We start from the raw sequence: 20,008 nt of genomic DNA, 5'->3' as shown, positions 1-20,008 counted from the left end.
CAAAAAGGGGCAGGGAGGTCAAACGATAAATCATTTATTTTCATGTCTCGAACATTTTCAGGGCTGACTCCAGTGAAACGCAAGATTTCTGTTTTCTGCTCAATTTGTTCCAAGAGTCTGATCTAAGCCTGATCAAAATCATTCAGGAGCCGTTGGTGCGGAGTGATTGGGAGACAGGGGTGGTGTTTTAACTGACAAAACCATTATTTTTCCACCAGTCAGGAGTTTTGAAATGTTGAACAAGGTCGATATCAACTGCAGCGGCGAGATGGGGACTTATGGCAGTTTAATAACATGCTGAACAAACAGTGTGGTTGGAAGCACTGTGACAGATGATGCCTTAAAATTGAACCACACAAAATTGGAACACAACACGACACAATGCAGGAGAGCAGTTGCTGCCATCATGTGGCCATCTGAACATTATAGCCACTAGCAGGAGGGCAGGACATCATGGGGTAAATTTGTATCCTTATGAAGCAATTGGTTCATTTAACTCACTAAAAATTAAAAAGAATAAGAATCTTAATGAGCCTGTGTCCGCACTGTTTGATTTAAAGTCTAACTATTTAATTGCATATTGATTGAGACTGAAATATCTTAAAGTTACAACTTAATAGGTCACATTTCCTGTATATGCTGCTCACTCAAAGTAGCAACATGTCTAATTTTACTTTAAAATACCAGCTTCAAAATTATATCAGTGGTAGACTCTCTTGTAGTAATGAAGTTATCAATATTGCTGCCATTACCATGGAAACCCCAGATTTTTGCTTTAGTGGAACCAGCCAGGACAGATCTCATCGTGTATTTTGATGGCCTATCAGCATAACTGTCTTGCCAATTCATCTTATCAATATCCATTTAAAATACCAACGTGCTTGTGAAAAAAAAAAACATTCATGTCATGTAAATCCTCAAATGTTGAATCGAGGCGACTAAACTCTTGTAGTTTGTTGAATTTGTTGTGTTTTTTCTTGTTTTACGAAAACATAAAAAAAAAAAAGAATTGGGCAATCACGCTATTAAGCGTAAACGCTTCTTATTTGTTGTGTTTTTTTGTGTGCGTTTTTATTGTTTACCGAAAACGTTCAAAACGAAATAGGGCAATTACAATATTAGGCTAATGATTTGCACTAGCGTCTCAACTAAATGCAGAGAAAAATGCTACCCCTAGATTTACATCTGTTTAAATGTACTGTATTCATAATAATCCTAACTTGTGAATCATTGATAAACTTATATTAAAAGCATAGAAGGTGATTACAAGAATTAGTGTGGGCTCACGATTGGGCAAGTTTAAACTATCTATGTTGCTACATTTTGATTTTGCCGTCACTATAAGCTGCTAACCATTAATAACACAAAAGGCATTTATGTTTACATTTAGGCTTTCTCACTTTTCTTACATATTAGATTACAGCAATATATAAGGGCTTTACAAAGTATGCAACATATGAACATTCATGTTATATTGTCTTGATCAGGCACTGTTTATTTCAAGATGTTGGACTAGAGAAGAATTTGTATTTAGCATGAGCGTTTAATAATTGATTTGGCCAATCATTGACATTAACCTTTAAATTTGAAAGCAGACTTCACCTCACATCTTTTGGGTGGTGCCTGAGAACAACAACAATCTACTTTTTCAACAATCTGTCGCACTGCCTCTTGATGTAAAAACAGACAAATAACGCTACATTCGACGTATCTTATTAAAACTATTGCTTCCTTTCCATCCATAGTCCCAAGTTTAAATATTTTCACTGTTCGTTCGCAGGCTCCCCTTTGAGGGAGGAAAGTCCAGCTTGCTCGCTGTACGCCAGCAGTCCAGAGCACTCTCTTTCTTCCCTCTCCCCACCCAGCACCCGCCATCGAATCCACAGGGAGACCTCAGTACCGAGAGGGCTCAATGATAACTACCATACGGTAAATGAAAACAACTCAGACGAGACATAATAACTGTAACGTTTTTCTTGGTTGTGATCATTCCAAGCACTCACAGGCCAATTTGTAATATTGTTATTAACTCAATCTGGTTTAGTGGCTATATTTTGGGTCTATACTTAACTATACTGAGATATTAAGATACCGGTACTGTGTTCCTAATATTTAGGTGACTGGATGCCTGTTAAGATAGTCACAGATGGTGTTGCAGCATGAATTCAATTCCCGCTCAGTGTGAAACTGTGAATATGAATGATCTCTACAGCATACAGTATGTGCCATGTGATTTAGTGACCAGTCCGCATTTTATCCAAAGTTCAGCTCTCCACAACCCTGAACAAGATAAGCAGTATAGAAAACGCATGAATGATCGATAGAAGCTTGTTAAGTCATTTATAGTATGACTTAGATGGAATTAAGGAAACGTTATGAGTATGTAGACCTAAGACCACTGTCAAATCTATTTTTTGAAGAAAAAAAGTTCATTCTGTCCTTGCAACATCATGAAGTCTCTCTTTGTTTTATGTGGCAGATGAACAATCACAGCTCAGACCCCGAAGAGGAAATATGAGACTTGAAGAAAACAAAGTGCAGAAGACAAGAATGGCGTGACAAGTGTTGTGGAAGAGAACAGCAAACGATCAAGCCAATATCTTTAGTCCACTGGGAGTGCACATATCAAACAACCCTGTAAATTTGTTGCTGCAGCTGTAGCTGAATTTTAGTGACAAATGCACCAACACAAATGAAAATGTACTCATTCATGCAAAGGAGAAGATATTTTAGGTTGGACTGAGCAGCAAAGAGTTAAATGTTATTATTTCCAAAGTACCAGTATTTGTGAAAGACAGCTGGAGGCGGAATCCTGCATCCGTATGCATTCCTATTGTGCTGTACCACTGTATTTGCATGAACACAAAGGCTCCAGCAATAATCCAAATAAAATACTGCAGCGTTAATCCAAATGAGGAATCCCCTGGTGAGAACATAAAAATAATCCGGTACTAATTTATCACTATCATTTAAGCCTTCTTTTGAATGGAGGTGAAAATGTCGGACAAGATCGTACATGGTAATTTATGTGTTGCTAAAAGGACAAGAATGTTTCTGCTGCCTCATGGGTTTTACTTGAGCAAGGACAGGAAAAAAATCGTTTTAAATGGTCCTTAGTTTAGACTTTAACAGTCCATTCAACAGAATGAGGAACACATGCTGTTAAAACATTGTGCACACCTCACAAATGTTTAATCTTAGTATTTTTCAGAATGCAGTATGAATGTACTGTTTACATAGAATTTAATTATTTGTCAATAAACTCACATGCCATTCATTTATGGTATCAGACCTCACAGAGCAAGTAAATTATAGAGATTCAGATGAGCCAGTCACATGGCATTTACTCAACAAAGAGAGCAATTATGTTATTCTGTATGTATTAGTATGCCATTTTGGAGTCATTTTAGTACTTTTAAAGAATTTAGAAGAATGCTAGAATTCTCTTCCACCATGACTTTGGCACAGAGTTGTGTCAAACGCTGTAGCCCAGATCAGTGTGTAATATTGTGCATTATTGTAAACTTAACTGTAAGTGTCTGATTTCACTTTTGCTTTATTTTGTACAAAAAATATCTGTATACAAAAACAATGTTATTATAAATCATATGGTGTTACATGTTTTTGTCGCCATTCTTGAGATGAGCCAAGTGGAAAATATTCATTGTCATTAGTAAAGGTATTTTCATATTGACTACACATGTAATGGGGGTGTGTTTTCATTTCCCTGACGAGGGACAAGTGATGGCATGAAATACAGCGGTGCCTTGAAATACAAGTTTAATTTAATCTATTACTGTTCTTGTAACTCAAAACACTCTTAATTAATCATCTTTTCCTACTGAAATGACTGGAAATCTCATTAATCTGTAGCCTACCCCTGCCAAAAAACTCCTCTTTTGTTCTCTTTTTTTGTTTGTCCCTGCATGACTATATTATACTGCCCCCGGTGGCCAAGCCAGAAGTAACCGCAATGAACTAAACATGATCCCCAAACTATTGTCATTATTTTATGTTATACTTAGTTACGTTTTTAAGTATAATATTACATATTGATATTTTCCTTAAAGGCTGGAACGGACTAATTATCCGGTACTGATTATATTTCCGTTCATTTCATTGAGGAAGTGTTTTGAGTAACGACTGTGGTCATGAAACAAATTAAACTTGTATCTCAAGGCACCAATAAGTATTGTTGAGAGAGGATAGAATACTTTTTAATAATACAGGAGGTCCTCAGTTTATTCTATCACTAACCAATGACAATGCAGTAGTGAAGTCATGAATTTGTATTTGTAGAAAAACAATTTCTTCTAAATATTAAATAAAGAAATTTAAAAAATGGAAGTTTCTTTACCTCTGCCCCTGTGGTTGACTGTAAGGAGTGAACAATCGTGAATCATTCATGGCCCGCCATTCTGAACTCCTTGTCTTTACATCTTTGCATCTCAAGAACAAAAATACAGACTGAATGGGAAAAAGCGTGAAAGCAGGTTTCATTCAATAAAGCATTATTTTAGAATAAAACTTGATCATAAATAGAGTGCAACCAATATCGATGAAACTCCCCAGAAAACACAACTGTCTCATCAAATGGGATGAAACGCCAGCACATGAGAACTCATGTCAACCATTGCAGTGTCATCCAGCAGGAATGTGGTTAATAATCACCATTGTTGAAGCTGTGAATTGGGTTTTGATTGTCAAAATCTTTTTTTCTTAACCATATACAGTATATACTGTAAACACACTAAACACATATTATACTGTAAACCTAAAATGACATCATTGTGCTCATTTGCATGTGGTTCAGCTACAGAACTGCCCACTTTAACAGATTCCAACAAAGTACAAAGTGCTGCAAGCAAATACTGTGTGAGGAGGAGCTTAGTTCTTGCACAACCAGTTTTCTGCTGGCAAAAGGCAAGTTGGGATTGTAATCATCAGTCCACATGAGTACAAACAGGCTACAACAACTCAAGAGCCATATTTTGCCTGAAAACAAGGTAAGCATATTGTGTGCTTGACAAAAGTGTTTTTTTTTTATCACTCTTCACAAAGAAATTACTTTCTTAAAAATGTATTCTATACAGCATTAAAATTTTGGAACTATCATCTGTCTGTCTGTATATCAAGCTATGTATCTAATACGGTGATTGATTAGTTGATCAGAGCAATGGCGAGTCCTCTGACCACACACGTGCTGAACACTGCCAAGGGTGTCCCCGGCGCCAATATAGCTCTCAGCCTTCATCGACTGGACCCCTCAACTGAGACCTGGCTGTTGATTAACACTGGGTAAAATATCCATTTATCCATTTTCTTGTCCTCTCTGGGGTTGCAGGTGAGCAAGGGTTTGTCCAGCATGACTTTGGGCGAGACAACCTGGATTAGTCGTCACCAGCCATTTGCAGCCGGCACATACTTGTATACACAAATAATTCATATTCACACTTAAGGACAATTTAGGAGTCTAAATTTCTTACTACTTGGTCATTGCGGTGCCCTGGGTAAAATATGTTAAAAGAAAAAAAAATATGACTTTAATTTCAGGCAAAAATATTGGATTTCTCTTTCAGATGCTACATTCTCAAGATATCTCCTACTACGGATGTTTGCACCACAGAATTAGCTGATCACTAGCGCTGTCAAAATTAAAGCATTGACTAATTAATTAATCACAAAATATTATAAACGCAGATTAATCGCACTATTAATTTTGACCGCAGATGATCCTTTATCTGACAGCGGGTAACCATCAAGGTTGTGTTTCAGCAATAAACATAACTACATGCATTTAAGTAAAGCATTTAATAAATGTTTGCATATGACGTTCAGAATATTTGTTCATGTCAAACTATTAGGGTCTTTTTTTTTTATTATGCAAGTAATTAACTGATTAGAAAAAGAGAAGGATGAGTGTGTGTAGTGGATAAAAACTTTTGAAGGCGTCCTCATAACATTAAATGTCGAAAAAAATAACTCATAACAGGTGCTCTTTAAATTTGGTGGGTAAAAAATGTTGATAACAAATCTTTTTTAATTAAGTGATTTATCGTGATTAATTAAAATTCTAAACTGTAATTAATCCGATTAAAAATTGTCATCATTTGACAGCTCTACTGATAAAACAATCAATGTAACACTATTACTTTTGATTTTATTACTGAAGCAGTCATAATGTCAGCAAATGAAATTAGCGTTTCAAACTATGGGTAGGTTTTCAAATTAAGGTTTAAAACTAGGGTTAAGGCTTCAAAGTAGGGTTTTAAACTAGGGTTACAGTTTCAAATTAGTGTTTTAAACTAGGATTAGGGTTTCAAATCAGGGTTTTAAACGTGTCTTATGTTTTCCAAGCAAGGTTTCAATGGAGCGTTAGGCTTTAAATTTTGGGTTTTAAACTAGGGTTAGGAATTCAAAACTATTTTAAACTCGTGTAACTGTTAGGGTTTTAAAATGTGGTTTCAAAACTGGATTCAGATTTCAAATTAGGGTTTCAAAGTACGGTTATGCCTTCAAATCATGGTTAGCGATAGGGTTTCAATGTCGCGTTTCAATTTGACATGCATTCGAGAGGTCATGATGGTCTATAAGGGAATAGAATAGATTTGATTTGTACTTGTGGAAATATTTCTCGTTACATGTCTGCAGTAAACGTTATGAACCATGAATAAAATCCTACATTATTTTTTGGGAAATATTTGTCTAAACAGGCAAACGAATTCTGACGGCCGTTTCCCTGGACTCATCACACGACAGGACTTTCTTTGCAGTGTATACAAATTGCGATTCGAAACTGCTCAGTACTGGGAAAGTATGGGGGAGACTTCCTTTTACCCATATGCTGAGGTGAGACGAGGGAGGCTTAAACAAACATCTTCAGTTCTTGTAGTTTCCCCACATTTCTGCCGCACATATTCAATGTAGCACACTACAGTATGCTTTGTGTTTTGTTTCAGATTGTCTTCACCATAAGCGACCCGGACCAAAAGTACCACATACCTCTGCTCTTGAGCCGGTTCTCCTATAGTACGTACAGAGGGAGCTAGAGGTCGAGTGTGTGGTGACCTTTGGCGATTGGCGTCCCTCTTTCTTGGAAACATTCATCCCTTTCGCAGTTTGACTGACATGTGTTGTATAGCCATTCCACTCAAAATGCAATTGTGCCAACAATTTCTTGTATTCTTTCTAAGAATAGGATATTACAATCAGTATTACTCTTTAAAATTAAATCATTAAGTTGTGATAAACTGCACTTAGTAGTCATGATTTAAACCCACTGCATGCATGTTTTAGATTGTGACTCATATTGTTAAACATGGTACATCATTGTTTTGTTATATATCTTCTATTGTAAGATGAGTGTCTGAAGCAGGTTACAAATATACAGATTTTAAAAATGTAAGACCCCAACAATGATAAAAAAAAATATCTGCATGTGTGTGTTTACTGTTCTTCAGTGTGGTGACTTAAGGATAGGGATGTTCGATACCACTTTTTTAGACCAATACAAGTACTCCACTCTTGAGTAGTCACCAATACCTATATCAAGTACCGATACGACTAGTAGTTTTGATACATAAAATCTCCAACAAAAAACAATGACAGATTATTTTAAAGTAAGACCTATATATCCCAATATAGCATTTTTACTTAAAATGTTCTATTCTTATAACTTCCTGTCCATAAAACTAGTATTGATACCTTGAAATAAGGCTGGGTATCAGCACGATACCGCTACCTGGTATCAAAACTCGCCCATCCTTACTTAAAAGTGACCAAAACAACACATTATACACATAGCAGCAAATTGCAATATATTGCCACTTACTATTGTGAGTCTCCTCCCTCAAACTTGAGACAGCATGGTGCCACAGGCCAGGGCATCGAGAATGCTGAAAAACACAAAGAATGAAGAGTATTTACTTGTAGTAATAACAGTAGCATTTGCATTAGTAGTTGTATTGGTAGTAGTAACTACAGTTAATGTACTTGAAAGCTTACAAACGAAAAGTTATGAGCAGAATTGGTATGAATAATCACCAAAATTAACATGTACTCATGTCAACTCCAACTTCTGAAAATATCAAAACAATTGCCACAGTATTTTGGATTTATGGACATTAAGCCTTTTTCTCACCATTCAGTGTGCATACGTTTCAAGCATGTTCAAGCACAACTGTACGTCTATGCAGAATTAATGAACACTGTGTGATCAACTCTGTGAAATAACATCGACTCTGGACACTATGTAAATCTGAAAATGTTAAAATTGCACTATGGAAGTTAAAATCAGCTCCAAAAATGTAAACCTGAAGGTTTACCATTCCATAGCATTTTTTTTTGTTCCCCTCACTTATATTTATGATCATCACAATTGCCTATTAGATTATTGTATTTCATTTCTATACGTGATGTTTTTGGAGGCGACATCGCTAAGTTCTTCTTGCGTGTGGGTGAATGCGTGTAGCTCTGTGTTCGATAGCTTTAGCCTGCAGTTGATCGATTCTCCACGTTGATTACACTCCCCTGAGCTAGCTAGGGCCTTGCCCGGAGATGCGATTATAGGGTTCATATTATTTACAATTTCTCATAATTTCAGTCCATACGATCAAAAAGAACATGGCAGACGACGAGTTAGCGGCAATTAGACAGCAACGAATGGCGGAACTCCAAGCGAAGCACGCGGTAAGGACAAAAGATTGGAGTGGTTTGGAAGCGTGTTAGCTACCTAATAAGGAAAGGCTGCTTGCTAGTTTGACTGATGTTGTCATTGAAATTGTAGGAAATCAGCTGTCACCTCGCTGATGTCTTACTATAAAGGGAAATTCACGCCAAATGCGCGTGAAATTTAATATTCGAAGTTTAAGATACGGTACTACTCACTAAATCATTAGCAAGTTGCTAGCTAGCTTGCTGTCAACATGACAGTGCACACCCCTCTCATTCTGAGATTGTAACTTAAACTGCATGGATAACGTACGTAGCATCGTGCATTTTATCAGGGAGTTTATAAACGTAACGTACAAGACCAAACATTGTGCAAACAATAGTGCACGTTTGTAGCATTTAGTCGTAACTAGACTAAAGAGCTCCCCTGTTTGTTTGTTTTTTCAAATATTCTGTTGCACAAATGTGTAATACACAGACTACTGGTTTACTCCCACTCGTGATTTTACAATCAAATGATGATCAATACATATCCATGCACCAAATCACGTGTTGTAATTACACTTTAAAAATGGCGCAGTATGTATCCAAAACCTGTAAATTCTGTGTTTTCAGAGCTTGTCAATAATTATTTGTAAAGTATAACCAAGTGTTGACTGCATTTTTTGCTTTCTAAGATGAATGTTAAATTAGTAACTATGTGCTATGTTGCTTCAGGATTCCTCAAAGAATCAGCAAGGAGAGGAGGCCAAACAAAGGTGACATAATCACGATTACCTTCAAGTGCATTTAATAACTAATACAAATGAGGAAGATGTAATAGGGCACAGCGAAGAAGAAGAATAAAATGATGCGTGAAGGTCAAGATATCAAAAACACAAACCTAAACATAACATTGAGACCAGCTGTTGCTGTCCATACTCTGCTCTAGACCTGCCTTCTATCCATTCACTAATATATATATATATATCAGGATTATTTTATTATTGTCATTTGTCCAGATCATTGTATTCTCAGGGTGCATACGGTAACAGTGATATTGCGAATTTGCGATATTAAAATAACTGTGATATCGTCATGTTATGATAATGAAAGCACCACGTGTGCTTTTCACCCACTTCAGCCAAACACAGCATAGTGAACTACACTGGCGTGATACTTTGCGCACCTGCGCCGGTTTACAAAGTAATTCAAGTTGTCCGGCAGCGGCAAACCTACTGGCATGGTTGAGATTGCAATTTTTTACAATATTGTGAGTTTTTATACAGTAATGTGTGAGCTAAAATTAAAATAACAAATTAAATTGCCAACATTCCCACAGTATCGTGATAATTTTCGTATTGTGAGGTTCATATCCTGATAATATCGTATCGTGACATTTGGATATCGTTACATCCCTCCTTGTAAGACAATGAAAGCAGTGCAGTTGTGATCGATTCAATGCCCTGAAAATGATTTTCTTAGTGTCTCTACTTTCTCAGTAGAGTTCACATTGTAGTTGGTGTTATTATGAAATAAATGATTGTGGAATGGTAACAGTCTTTTAACTTTGGAACTTCAAGATGTTATTGTTGCTTGCGTGTTAAAACTAATGTGGTGTTTTATTCCCAGAGAGACAGAGTTCAGGAACTCCATATTGGCCCAAGTTCTAGATCAGTCTGCTCGTGCCAGGTGTAAGTGTTTTCCATAAACTGATAATATCCTTTACATTTAAGATTATGTGTTGGGGCAACCATACAGGGAGAGGTAGTGCTGTGTGTGATGGATAAAATTTGATGTCCCGGTGTCCCTATCTATCTCAATATAGGATTTTTCTATTTTTAAAATTGCATGAAATCTGTAGCAAATTTCTCTTATCTTTTCTCCATTTGATTATAAAACACATATCATGAACATTTACCCCCCAAATTATTTTTAAAAATTGCGTGGTTGTAAGTTTCCTGCTACCTTCTGACACATTAACATTAAAAAGGAAACTTTTGACTTATTTATCATGACTGATGATACATCATATTCTTTGTTTTTCTCATTAAAGGCAAATTTTTGTTTTTGTTTTCGTCCCTATAGTGAACAGGCTTGCTTTGGTAAAGCCGGAGAAGGTCCGTTCAGTTGAGGATTATCTTATTCAAATGGCTAAGTATGGATCATTGGGAGGAAAGGTACATAAATGAGCATATACTTGAAATGTACTGTATTTTTTGTTATTCTTTCATCACTGTGGGATGGGAAAGTATGTCCGAATTCGGTCAATTTATTTACTTATTCTGTATTATTATTTGGACTTTTTTTTTTTTTACAAATTATTGAACAATCAGAAGTTTTGAAAATACCTTGAGAACTTTTAATGATATTATGTTTAATAATTTTTTTTTATTAATATTATTATTTTCCTGAAATGTTATGGTTTTGGAGATGTGAGGTTTTCACACGAGTTTTACTTTATATTACTACAGAGACCAGATTATATAGTTTTCTTGTATATTTTTCCAGAATTAATCGACTTGGTTAGGGACGCTATAACTACTGTGTTGCTAAGTTAACTGTATTTTGCTAAATGTTTTTTTTTTTTCAGATTTCAGATTCAGGCTTGATTGAGATCCTAGAAAAAGTCAGCAAGCAAACAGAGAAAAAAACAACAGTCACAGTATGTTCCACTAATAGATTACAGATTATTGTCAGCAACTATGTCCTAATTTATCTGAACGCTTTTGTTTTTCTCAGTTCAATAGGCGGAGGGTGATGGATTCGGATGAGGAAGATGATTAACTCAAAACCTGAGCTGTTGAATGAACCAGGAAATGAAGGCGATGTGTTTCATTGAGATTCTTTGACTACTGTGGTCCTGCTAGCACCCTGAAAAGCCGCAGTTTTTACTGTGTGTCTCTGGAAATGACACACCAGGGGGAGAACAATGAGATTGAATTGACAAATGGTTTAAGAGATGCTGGATACAATTACAAAGTATCGAGTATATTGTTTGCTTGCGGTTTCATTTAGCATTTGCGTTACTCATGTTTTTGACATTTTTTTGACACTTCTTTACAACACATGAGTGTTTTACTCTCCTGCTCAGTTTTCATGAGTTACTTTTTCTTCCTGGTTTGAAATGTTCACCTACAGAAGCTGGAAAAAAAAGCAGCAGATCATGCGTTTCATTATTACTTATATTACAACTCATTATTCTTCTGTCTGGACCAGCAAATGTTGTCTTCTTTTTGCAAACGTGTCTCTTCAATATTTACAATAAAAATTAAAACAACAAAGGCCTTAAATTCAAACAGCTTTTCATCTGTTAATTTTCAGTTTTATTCTGCATTCTGCAGGGGTAGGTACATATATGGATCTCCATGAATTTGTAATACAAGTAATGTAAGCCTCAGTTGTATTTAGAACCACAGTATCAACTTTTGCACATGCATTTTCATAAACGCCACTATGTAAACAAATTCACTTTTTGGTGTTGTTCAAACCTGATATAATTGGTTCCTTTATGGGAAACAAACGGTTTTAAGACTTACAGTACAATAGTTTTTCTTTCTTTCTTTTTTTATAAACCTGAATGCTGGTTCATCGTAATACTGTACAAAATGATTTAAAAGTGGGATGGTCTGATGTTCTGGCCCGTTTTCGCACCAGTGTGGTCAGATGATCACTCATTGGCCTCTCAAAATGTCGCATCAAGAGCTTGATTCTGATTGGTTGCAGGTTTAGCCACGTGTTCAACACCAGCCAATCACGAATACGACACTGGTTGCTCAAAGACGAGTGTTGACAGTTACGTTAGCTAACGTGGCTGCTACAAACAAACGCTTAATTTTATAAATTTAGATCGAACTCTACCAACATTAATCTACAGAATTAGAAATATGCCCGGGGACAGCATAAAGAAGACACACACGTGCACGGCTCCTGTGAATATAGCGGTCATTAAATACTGTGAGTATAACTTTAAACCTTGCCTCACTAATGCCTGACTCTATCGACCCTTTAAAAGTAGGTTTAATTGTTCTATTACATACCCGTAATTAGAAAACTAACTATAATTGTAATGGACTATAATTGTGGTAACGTTTTAGAAAATTGTGTTTTCAGGGGGAAAGAGAGATGAAGACCTAATTCTACCCATTAACTCATCGTTGAGCGTAACACTTCACCAAGATCAGGTAAGAAAGGGGGGGGGGGGGCTGTGTAAAACACAGTTGGTTGTTGGGGAGGAAACTTACATATCAAAGCGGGCCACCAAATCCCACATACAGGTGCATCATTAAAAGGTTCTCATGCAAGACGTCTACAACTATTAAGGTAGGCATTGATGTCTTTAAGATGTTAATGCTCATTTGTAATGAGAAAGGTGTTATTTTATCGTTATGGCAAGCCTGAGCAACATTAGCTTGTGAATATGGTTGTCTTGATAGCATATTGTATTAAGTACAATGTGCAGGTGAACCCAAGACACCACTGAGAGTGAATAAACTCTAAATTTGACACAGCTCATTAAAAATGAATGTGCATGCTACTACAACATACATTGTGACTTATTTTATTTTTATTTTGATAAGCGTATGTGTCTTGTGTTTTCCATGTCCAGTTGAAAACAACCACAACAGTGGCCACTAGCAAGTCTTTTGAAGAAGATCGACTATGGCTCAACGGCAAGGAGGAGGATATCAGCCATCCAAGATTACAGTCCTGTTTGAGAGAGAGTACGACTTTTTAACTGTAATATAAGGATCGCATAACACAATGAAGGATCCTTACATCTCTGTGTCATGTGTCTGTAGTTCGACGTCTTGCAAGGAAAAGACGTAATGAAGACGATCCCAGTTTAGATTCAACCTGCTTATCTCACAAAGTTCACATCTGTTCCATCAACAATTTCCCCACTGCTGCTGGACTTGCTTCCTCTGCAGCAGGATTTGCTTGTTTAGGTGTGTTGCTGCATCGCATTCAACATCAGTGAAATTTAAAGCCTGTTACACACTGTTTCTCCACTGTTTTGCAGTATACACACTGGCCCAGGCGTTCGGTGTAGAAGGGGAATTGTCTGGGGTGGCTCGTCAAGGCTCAGGCAGTGCATGCAGAAGTATGTACGGCGGATTTGTCCAGTGGATCATGGGGCATCAGAGTGACGGCAAGGATAGTCTTGCCCAGCAGGTGGAGCCAGAGACTCATTGGCCTGAGCTGAGAATACTTGTGCTTGTGGTATGAATGTAGGATTAGGTTGCACGGGGTTAAAGAAGGGAGGGACATAAAAATGACAAGAGGGAAGCAAATACAAGTTATGCCTGTTAATTATAAGTGTATATTTGTTTGACAGGCCAGTGCTGAGCGGAAACACGTGGGCAGCACCTCTGGCATGCAAACTAGTGTGCAAACAAGTCATCTCTTAAAGGTACTATTTTTAACCTCAGTACACACCCATATTTATTTTCTAAAGATTTGCTTTCACCGAGCTATAGAGGATTCAGTTGGATGCAGTAGACAATTTATGCGAAAAGAAAACAAAAGTGTTCCGCACTGGCTAAACTGAATTTGTGAAAACCATTTAAAAAAAAGAGTGGAATATATGATACAGAGTAAACACATTGGATTATCGTGCAAGATTAGATAACCCCAAAATGTGTGTGTTTGTAGCATCGGGCCGAGTCGGTTGTCCCTGGCCGCATGGTTGAGATGATTAAAGCAGTGCGCAGGAAAGACTTTACTGCATTCGCTGAACTCACCATGAAGGACAGTAACCAGTTTCATGCCACCTGCCTGGACACATATCCTCCTATATTCTACCTCAACAGTGTGTCTCATCAGGTCATCAACCTGGTGCATCGATACAACAGTCATTACGGGCTGACAAAGGTGAGGAACGCCACAGTTTGAGAAACACCACAACACTGGAAACAAGTGAAAAAATCGATTCTCATTTAGTACGATTCAAAATTGATTTTAAATGTCCCAAAATCGATTTTATTTAAATTATTTTATACTGTCTTCCCTTTGTTAATGTGTGCCTTTATTGGGAGTGCTGTTCATGTTGTACCCGATTTGGCCACTTAGGGGCAGTGTGGTTCCACGCGGTCTGATACACTGTTAAGTTATAGCCACATTAGAGAGTAGAAGGAAAAAGTCACGATCAAGTTATTCCAATAAAAGTTGTTCTTTTTGCAGCATCGAGCCGTTTTTATGAGTGATAAAAGTGCCGCGAGTAGAGCATTAATTAGCATTAGCGAGTCAGACTGGAGTAGATCATGACGATTCCTTGAACATCTATAAATTGTAGCAAAAATCATTGTCAATCAAATCATCTTGAATCAAAAATCGTTTTAATCGAAAATCGATTCTGAATCGAATCGCACACCCAAAAATCGGAATCGAATAGAATCGTGAGACATTCAAAGATTCCCACCACTAGTTTTAACGCAAAGTACAGTATTTAATCATTGCTGTTTGTATGCAGTGTGCTAAAAGTTAGCTTTGATTCAATGAAAGTAACACAGCTCAAATGTAATTTAGATGGTTGCTGTTAACAAATTTTCCACTCGTCTAACGTCCTTGTAGTTGCTCATTTGAGCGTACGTGCGCATGATCTGTGCTGTCTTACTGATGTGATGTAATGAAGATGTGAAACTTGTGTGGTTTTCAAATTCTCTGGGTAACATGAAACCATTGTCAACATACATAAATCTGTTTTCCTCAAGGTGGCCTACACGTTTGATGCAGGACCCAATGCTGTGATATTCACTTTGGAGCAGCACGTTCCTGAGTTTATTCAAGCAGTTCGACATTTCTTCCCTCCAGAAAGCAATGGTGGCGAGTGAGTAGACAATTGTCCATTGTAAGTTGTATCCCATCTGGAGTGTGTCCTCAAATGAAACTTCCTTTTGTGTAGGTTTTTAAAAGGTCTTCCAGTTCCCCATGCAGATATTTCTGAGGAGTTGAAACAAGCTATTTGTTTGGATCCCATGCCCAAAGGAATTAGCTACATTATCAGCACTAAGGTGTATACACACACGCATACCTAATTTGATTCTGTCATGTTCCTGCACTATATCATTTGTTGTTGTTTTTTTTTATTTCAAAGCCTGGCCCAGGTCCTTGTGTTGTGAAGGATCCCACGCAGCATCTGCTTGGACCTGATGGATTACCTAAGAACACTGTTAAACATCATTCACTGGACAGGGACAGTGGAGTAAAACATGAAAACGGCTACTAATATATGACTGCCAATCATCAGTAGAGTCATTGCCAAATTACAATTTTAATGCTGTGTCTTCCTTTAGCAATGACCCTTTTTACATTTGAAACTGTTTTGTGTGCTCTCCTTGTGTACTGCTAAACCGTGACTTTGAACAATGAGTTATGTCAGCTATGATCGAAAAGAGCTCTCAGTTCTCATTCCTGTTCACAAGGCATTACACCATATAATCTATTTGCTGTTTAATGCCCAGGTCTATACAATTTTATATAATTATATAATATACTCATATCTAATAATGTTATTAAAAGCATTGTCTTACACTGAAATTGAAATGCTGTGCAAATGTATTGATCACACTGTTAGGCTGTGTAGTGCAGATACTGAATTCTGTGTTAAACTTGGATAAGATGCCAGCTAACATTCAACACAGTGTAAAGGTTATTCTTTTGCTATTGCTCACTTTTTCACACACAAAAATGTACCTTTGTATATTAGACAAGTTTGTGATTTTTATTTTATTTTATGTAGTTTACTTTCTGTATAATTTAGCCTAACGTTATTAGGATTTCTAGTCAAGTTTATTTGTACAACCCTTAAGACTTACTTAAAGGGCTTCATAGGACCACAGTTCGCAAAGATCAATGGCATCCACTTGTCTATAAACTTCCCAAGTGGAGAAGCAAAAAGTCAAAAAGCTGTACATTTGTAAAAAAAAAAGCATTTGGAAGGGAAAAGGAAGTAACCTTTGAGTAGAGAGCACGAATGGAAGAATCCCCCCCTTCCAGGATGACTAGGCTGCAATGGATGCTGATTGGGCAACAACTGTATAATGTTAAGTAAAACAGTATTAGAGTCCATATAATAATAATTAAAAGTTTATTACAACTGAAGAACGTTTTTTACTCAAGTTATTTTTTGTTCATGTTAGAAGGAAGACCACAATCTACGATCAAATGTTTTCATGGTAAGCATTTAATTTATTTTAAGTACAGTAAAGTATATTCAACTGGAATGGAAAATGCATTAACATGCAGGAATTCATCACCCACCTATGACGACGTTTGTAACCGGAAATTACGTTTTGGGGGCGTGTCACAGGTAGGCTCCGCTAGGACCTTACTTGATTCTCATACTGCTTCACTGCCTGCGCTCACATTTCACTTCAGAGAAAACATTTACTCCTTGAGTGTGCACCGAAGGCAGCATGGGGAAGATCGAGTGGGCTATGTGGGCCAATGAGCAAGCTTTGGCTGCTGGACTCAGTAAGTTTAGCTACGTTTCCGTCGGATTTATAATGTTTTTCATTTAATATTTGTTTTTACTCTTTAACAAGAGTTGCCACGTACTTTTTGCTGTAGATGTTGCCTTGCTCAATTTTTTTAAGTAAACAAATCATACCAGTACAGTATTTAGATTTCAATTTGTTTTTTTTTGTTTTTTTTTATTCAAGTTACTGTTACTCATTTATTTGTTTTGAAGATTAATGAGTGGTCTTGAATTTGACAAGCATCTTCCTGCTTCCTACTTGCAGTTCTCCTTACTGGTGGCATTGTGGGGGTCGCAGGGATGTTCAGAGGGTGGCAGTTTGCTGCCTATGCTATGTATCCTTTGCAATTTTCATAACGCACCTTTAGCTTAAACGTATTTAATTCAAGTTGTCTTTTGTGCAAATGTCCATTTTATAGACCAAGGATATCCTCATTACTTTTACCTGAGAAGAGTTAACTGCTTAGAGACTGATAACTGCAGCAAATGAATATCAATGAAAAATGGAAAATATTAACTACTGTTATCAGTTTAAATACATTCCCTTTAGTCTACTTCTTAAATATGATCACAGTCTGTGTCATGTGTTGTGAGGACGCTTAATTCCTACGTAATTATGCAAGTCGGCAAACCTGTCCGATAAGAAAGCCTTGACAGCATTGCTCAGTGCCGCTGGCGCCTTTGTGTGTCTGCTGGAGTACCCGAGAAGCAGACGGGCAAAGGGCACCGGTGTGGAACGAAAGTAAGCGACGCCATTGCATCAATCGCGTTAAGATTGAAATGGTTGTCGGTTAATGTTCATTCTCTCCTAATGTTCTGTTCTCAGGGGGCAGTACTGTTTCACTGTGTGTGTGAGAGCTTTTGGGCCTCTGACAAGGAACTACTACGTCAGGGCCTTTTTACATGCTGCGTGAGTTGAAATCACAGCCACTTTCCTATGCTCGACAGCATTCCTGCCAATCAAACACTTCTCTATTGTGTTGTTGCATTGACCTAAATAAAGACGTGCATCTGTTTCCCAGGCTGTGTATTCCCGCTGGGTTTATGCTTGCTACTGTCCTAGGATGTGTCTGCCTTGCTATCGCCAGCCTCATCTACCTCTCAGTAAGTCAAATATTGCTACAGTATTTTTACCATGTATTCAGCCCATTCAGGAAGTTGGTGGAAACGGTTACAAGGAAGAGATGGTTTCATTGCTGGTACAGCTCTTGAGCCATACCTCACGTGTGGATTTCAGCATACCTGAAATCTTACCAGGAAGTAGTGTGGCTGAGTCATTTGGACCTTGTGTCATGTGCCAACAAAGTGCAAAATTAAGTTTGCACAAATAGTTGACAACATTAATAAACATGTATTTAACTTTGGAACATGAGGTGATCATTTTTTACTATTTCAGGCGGCCATCCATGGAGAACACTGGGAACCCATTGTCCCAAGAGTGCAGCCCAGTAGGATAGCTCCAAGCATTAAGAATCCCCCTCAGAATCCTCCACCAAGACCTCCAGCGGAGATGCGCAGGAAAAATATTGATGACTTTGAAGGCGCTTCTTATGACAACCCCATGGCTGTCATCGATGAGAAGTAACCCGACTGGTTTCCTTTTCTCCATCCTGTGGTTTTGTTGAAATGCCAACAGAGGTTTAACGAACCTTGTGACTTTTGGTAAACACCTTTTGAACAACGGGTGACAGCGTGAATGTCATTTTATTTGTTGGCGGGGGGGGGGGGGGGGGGGGCACAATGCATATATTGCAGCTGTTAAATGGATCACATATAATAACTATTGATGTTCATATACTTACACTTGTGATTTAGTTTTTCCGATCCCACTGCCTTTTCTATTAGAGCTTTGTAAAGTTCTGTAATGCAATTGCACACACCAGTGCATGCAGGGTTTTTTCCTCAACAGTTCCTTTGGGTGAATTTTACTTTTTTGGCAGTATCATTTTGACACACTGAAAAAAATATATATATTTTATACAATAGTTTTCTGTACTACATGTAAATAAATCATTATTTTCCCAGGTCTACATTTTAACGTGTCTTACTTCCTCTTTGAAACATGTGGTTGTTCGCAGCTTCCCATTTTGCAAACACCCTGACTTTCAGTATGTTGGAATTTCCCCTCTTTCATGTTTCCTGTGTTCTTTTCCTCACACATTACCTGTGACATCACATTACATTCATGGCATGCAAAACATCCAATTAATACTTTGTTCTGCCACGGTAGGTTGTTGGACAAGTTCAGTGCACTAATGTTGCATAATCCAATTAAGGTATTGTTTTTTATAGTGTGGAAACATCAGGGAGACTTGGACTTCCTGATTCTAATGTAGTGAAAAGCTCAAACGACACCAACCATAACAGTAATTTACAGGAGAAATAATCAGTCTACTACACACATGTGTTCAAATGCCTTTTTTTTTTTATAAACAGAAATAATATTAAATTATCTCAAAACCACCTTTAATGTGGCCTATAACCCATACAACTCAATTTGACTTTGTCTTCAAGACGGAAATAAAAAAATAACCGACTGCGATCATGTGGTTGCACAAGTGTATACACCCTCTTATGTGGTTGTCATCACATTCCGAGTTCAACACGTGTTAAATGTTAGTCAGCACACACCTATTGTTAGTAAAAGTGCCTCTGGTTAATCCCAAATAAAATTTCAGATGTTCTAGTTGGGTTTCTTATTTCCCCCTTTCTAACAGGATCTTAAAGGTTTTGTGCTAACACTAACTGCTATTTTGAATTCTTCACCTTGACGAAGGCTTTGATTCTAACTGAAGAAAAACAACCCAAAGCATGATGCTGTCACCACATGCTTCACTGTCAAACAAAATGACAGGAAAAGACTACTGAACATCTTGGATT

At 37.4% G+C, this 20,008-nt stretch overlaps 5 protein-coding genes across 6 annotated transcripts in view; all 5 read left to right on the top strand.

The window, feature by feature from the left end:
• The window catches only part of LOC147177079 (heterogeneous nuclear ribonucleoprotein C), a 44,132-nt gene extending 39,796 nt beyond the window's left edge, over positions 1–4,336 (top strand). For both annotated transcript variants that reach the window (XM_086070491.1, XM_086070490.1), the window contains 2 exons: positions 1,781–1,929; positions 2,480–4,336. In XM_086070491.1, the coding sequence (XP_085926617.1) occupies positions 1,781–1,929; positions 2,480–2,518 (188 nt within the window). In that variant the 3' untranslated portion in view covers positions 2,519–4,336. The remainder of the gene's footprint in view (positions 1–1,780; positions 1,930–2,479) is intronic.
• Positions 4,337–4,878: 542 nt separating this feature from the next.
• On the top strand, positions 4,879–7,250 carry uraha (urate (5-hydroxyiso-) hydrolase a). Its single transcript, XM_086072303.1, has 4 exons — positions 4,879–5,006; positions 5,165–5,298; positions 6,714–6,849; positions 6,960–7,250. Exons 1-4 carry the CDS (start codon positions 4,953–4,955, stop codon positions 7,047–7,049), a joined length of 414 nt encoding a protein of 137 aa, XP_085928429.1. The 5' UTR covers positions 4,879–4,952; the 3' UTR covers positions 7,050–7,250.
• A 1,234-nt stretch (positions 7,251–8,484) lies between these two features.
• On the top strand, positions 8,485–11,948 carry pdcd5 (programmed cell death 5). The gene is made up of 6 exons (XM_086072305.1): positions 8,485–8,688; positions 9,388–9,428; positions 10,282–10,343; positions 10,738–10,829; positions 11,243–11,314; positions 11,392–11,948. The coding sequence occupies exons 1-6, from the start codon at positions 8,623–8,625 to the stop codon at positions 11,434–11,436; spliced, it is 378 nt and encodes a 125-aa protein (XP_085928431.1). The 5' UTR covers positions 8,485–8,622; the 3' UTR covers positions 11,437–11,948.
• Positions 11,949–12,254: 306 nt separating this feature from the next.
• On the top strand, positions 12,255–16,188 carry mvda (mevalonate (diphospho) decarboxylase a). Its single transcript, XM_086072301.1, has 10 exons — positions 12,255–12,606; positions 12,763–12,833; positions 13,259–13,373; positions 13,452–13,598; positions 13,673–13,872; positions 13,988–14,062; positions 14,305–14,523; positions 15,363–15,478; positions 15,554–15,662; positions 15,746–16,188. The coding sequence occupies exons 1-10, from the start codon at positions 12,537–12,539 to the stop codon at positions 15,875–15,877; spliced, it is 1,254 nt and encodes a 417-aa protein (XP_085928427.1). The 5' UTR covers positions 12,255–12,536; the 3' UTR covers positions 15,878–16,188.
• A 770-nt stretch (positions 16,189–16,958) lies between these two features.
• On the top strand, positions 16,959–18,854 carry cyba (cytochrome b-245, alpha polypeptide). The gene is made up of 6 exons (XM_086072302.1): positions 16,959–17,124; positions 17,394–17,463; positions 17,796–17,870; positions 17,955–18,038; positions 18,151–18,232; positions 18,525–18,854. Exons 1-6 carry the CDS (start codon positions 17,067–17,069, stop codon positions 18,711–18,713), a joined length of 558 nt encoding a protein of 185 aa, XP_085928428.1. The 5' UTR covers positions 16,959–17,066; the 3' UTR covers positions 18,714–18,854.
• The last annotated feature ends 1,154 nt before the right edge of the window (positions 18,855–20,008 follow it).

Source organism: Leptonotus elevatus, chromosome 3 (assembly GCF_054856555.1).
Source record: "Leptonotus elevatus isolate MCC_2025b chromosome 3, RoL_Lele_1.0, whole genome shotgun sequence".
Taxonomy (NCBI): Eukaryota; Metazoa; Chordata; class Actinopteri; order Syngnathiformes; family Syngnathidae; genus Leptonotus; species Leptonotus elevatus.
Note: the sequence above shows the minus strand (reverse complement) of the source record. Positions and strands in the feature narration are given on the sequence as shown.

Excerpts from the sequence above, each read along its gene's own strand:
- pdcd5 (XM_086072305.1), top strand. The coding sequence starts at position 8,623 with ATGGCAGACGACGAGTTAGCGGCAATTAGACAGCAACGAATGGCGGAA. Across the intron at positions 10,830-11,242 it reads ATGGATCATTGGGAGGAAAG|ATTTCAGATTCAGGCTTGAT; the intron begins GTACATAAATGA and ends TTTTTTTTTCAG. Across the intron at positions 11,315-11,391 it reads AGAAAAAAACAACAGTCACA|TTCAATAGGCGGAGGGTGAT; the intron begins GTATGTTCCACT and ends TGTTTTTCTCAG.
- uraha (XM_086072303.1), top strand. The coding sequence starts at position 4,953 with ATGAGTACAAACAGGCTACAACAACTCAAGAGCCATATTTTGCCTGAA. Across the intron at positions 5,299-6,713 it reads TGGCTGTTGATTAACACTGG|GCAAACGAATTCTGACGGCC; the intron begins GTAAAATATCCA and ends TTGTCTAAACAG. Across the intron at positions 6,850-6,959 it reads CCTTTTACCCATATGCTGAG|ATTGTCTTCACCATAAGCGA; the intron begins GTGAGACGAGGG and ends GTTTTGTTTCAG.
- cyba (XM_086072302.1), top strand. The coding sequence starts at position 17,067 with ATGGGGAAGATCGAGTGGGCTATGTGGGCCAATGAGCAAGCTTTGGCT. Across the intron at positions 17,464-17,795 it reads CAGTTTGCTGCCTATGCTAT|TGCCGCTGGCGCCTTTGTGT; the intron begins GTATCCTTTGCA and ends AGCATTGCTCAG. Across the intron at positions 18,039-18,150 it reads AGGGCCTTTTTACATGCTGC|GCTGTGTATTCCCGCTGGGT; the intron begins GTGAGTTGAAAT and ends TCTGTTTCCCAG.
- mvda (XM_086072301.1), top strand. The coding sequence starts at position 12,537 with ATGCCCGGGGACAGCATAAAGAAGACACACACGTGCACGGCTCCTGTG. Across the intron at positions 12,834-13,258 it reads TAACACTTCACCAAGATCAG|TTGAAAACAACCACAACAGT; the intron begins GTAAGAAAGGGG and ends TTCCATGTCCAG. Across the intron at positions 13,374-13,451 it reads ACAGTCCTGTTTGAGAGAGA|TTCGACGTCTTGCAAGGAAA; the intron begins GTACGACTTTTT and ends ATGTGTCTGTAG.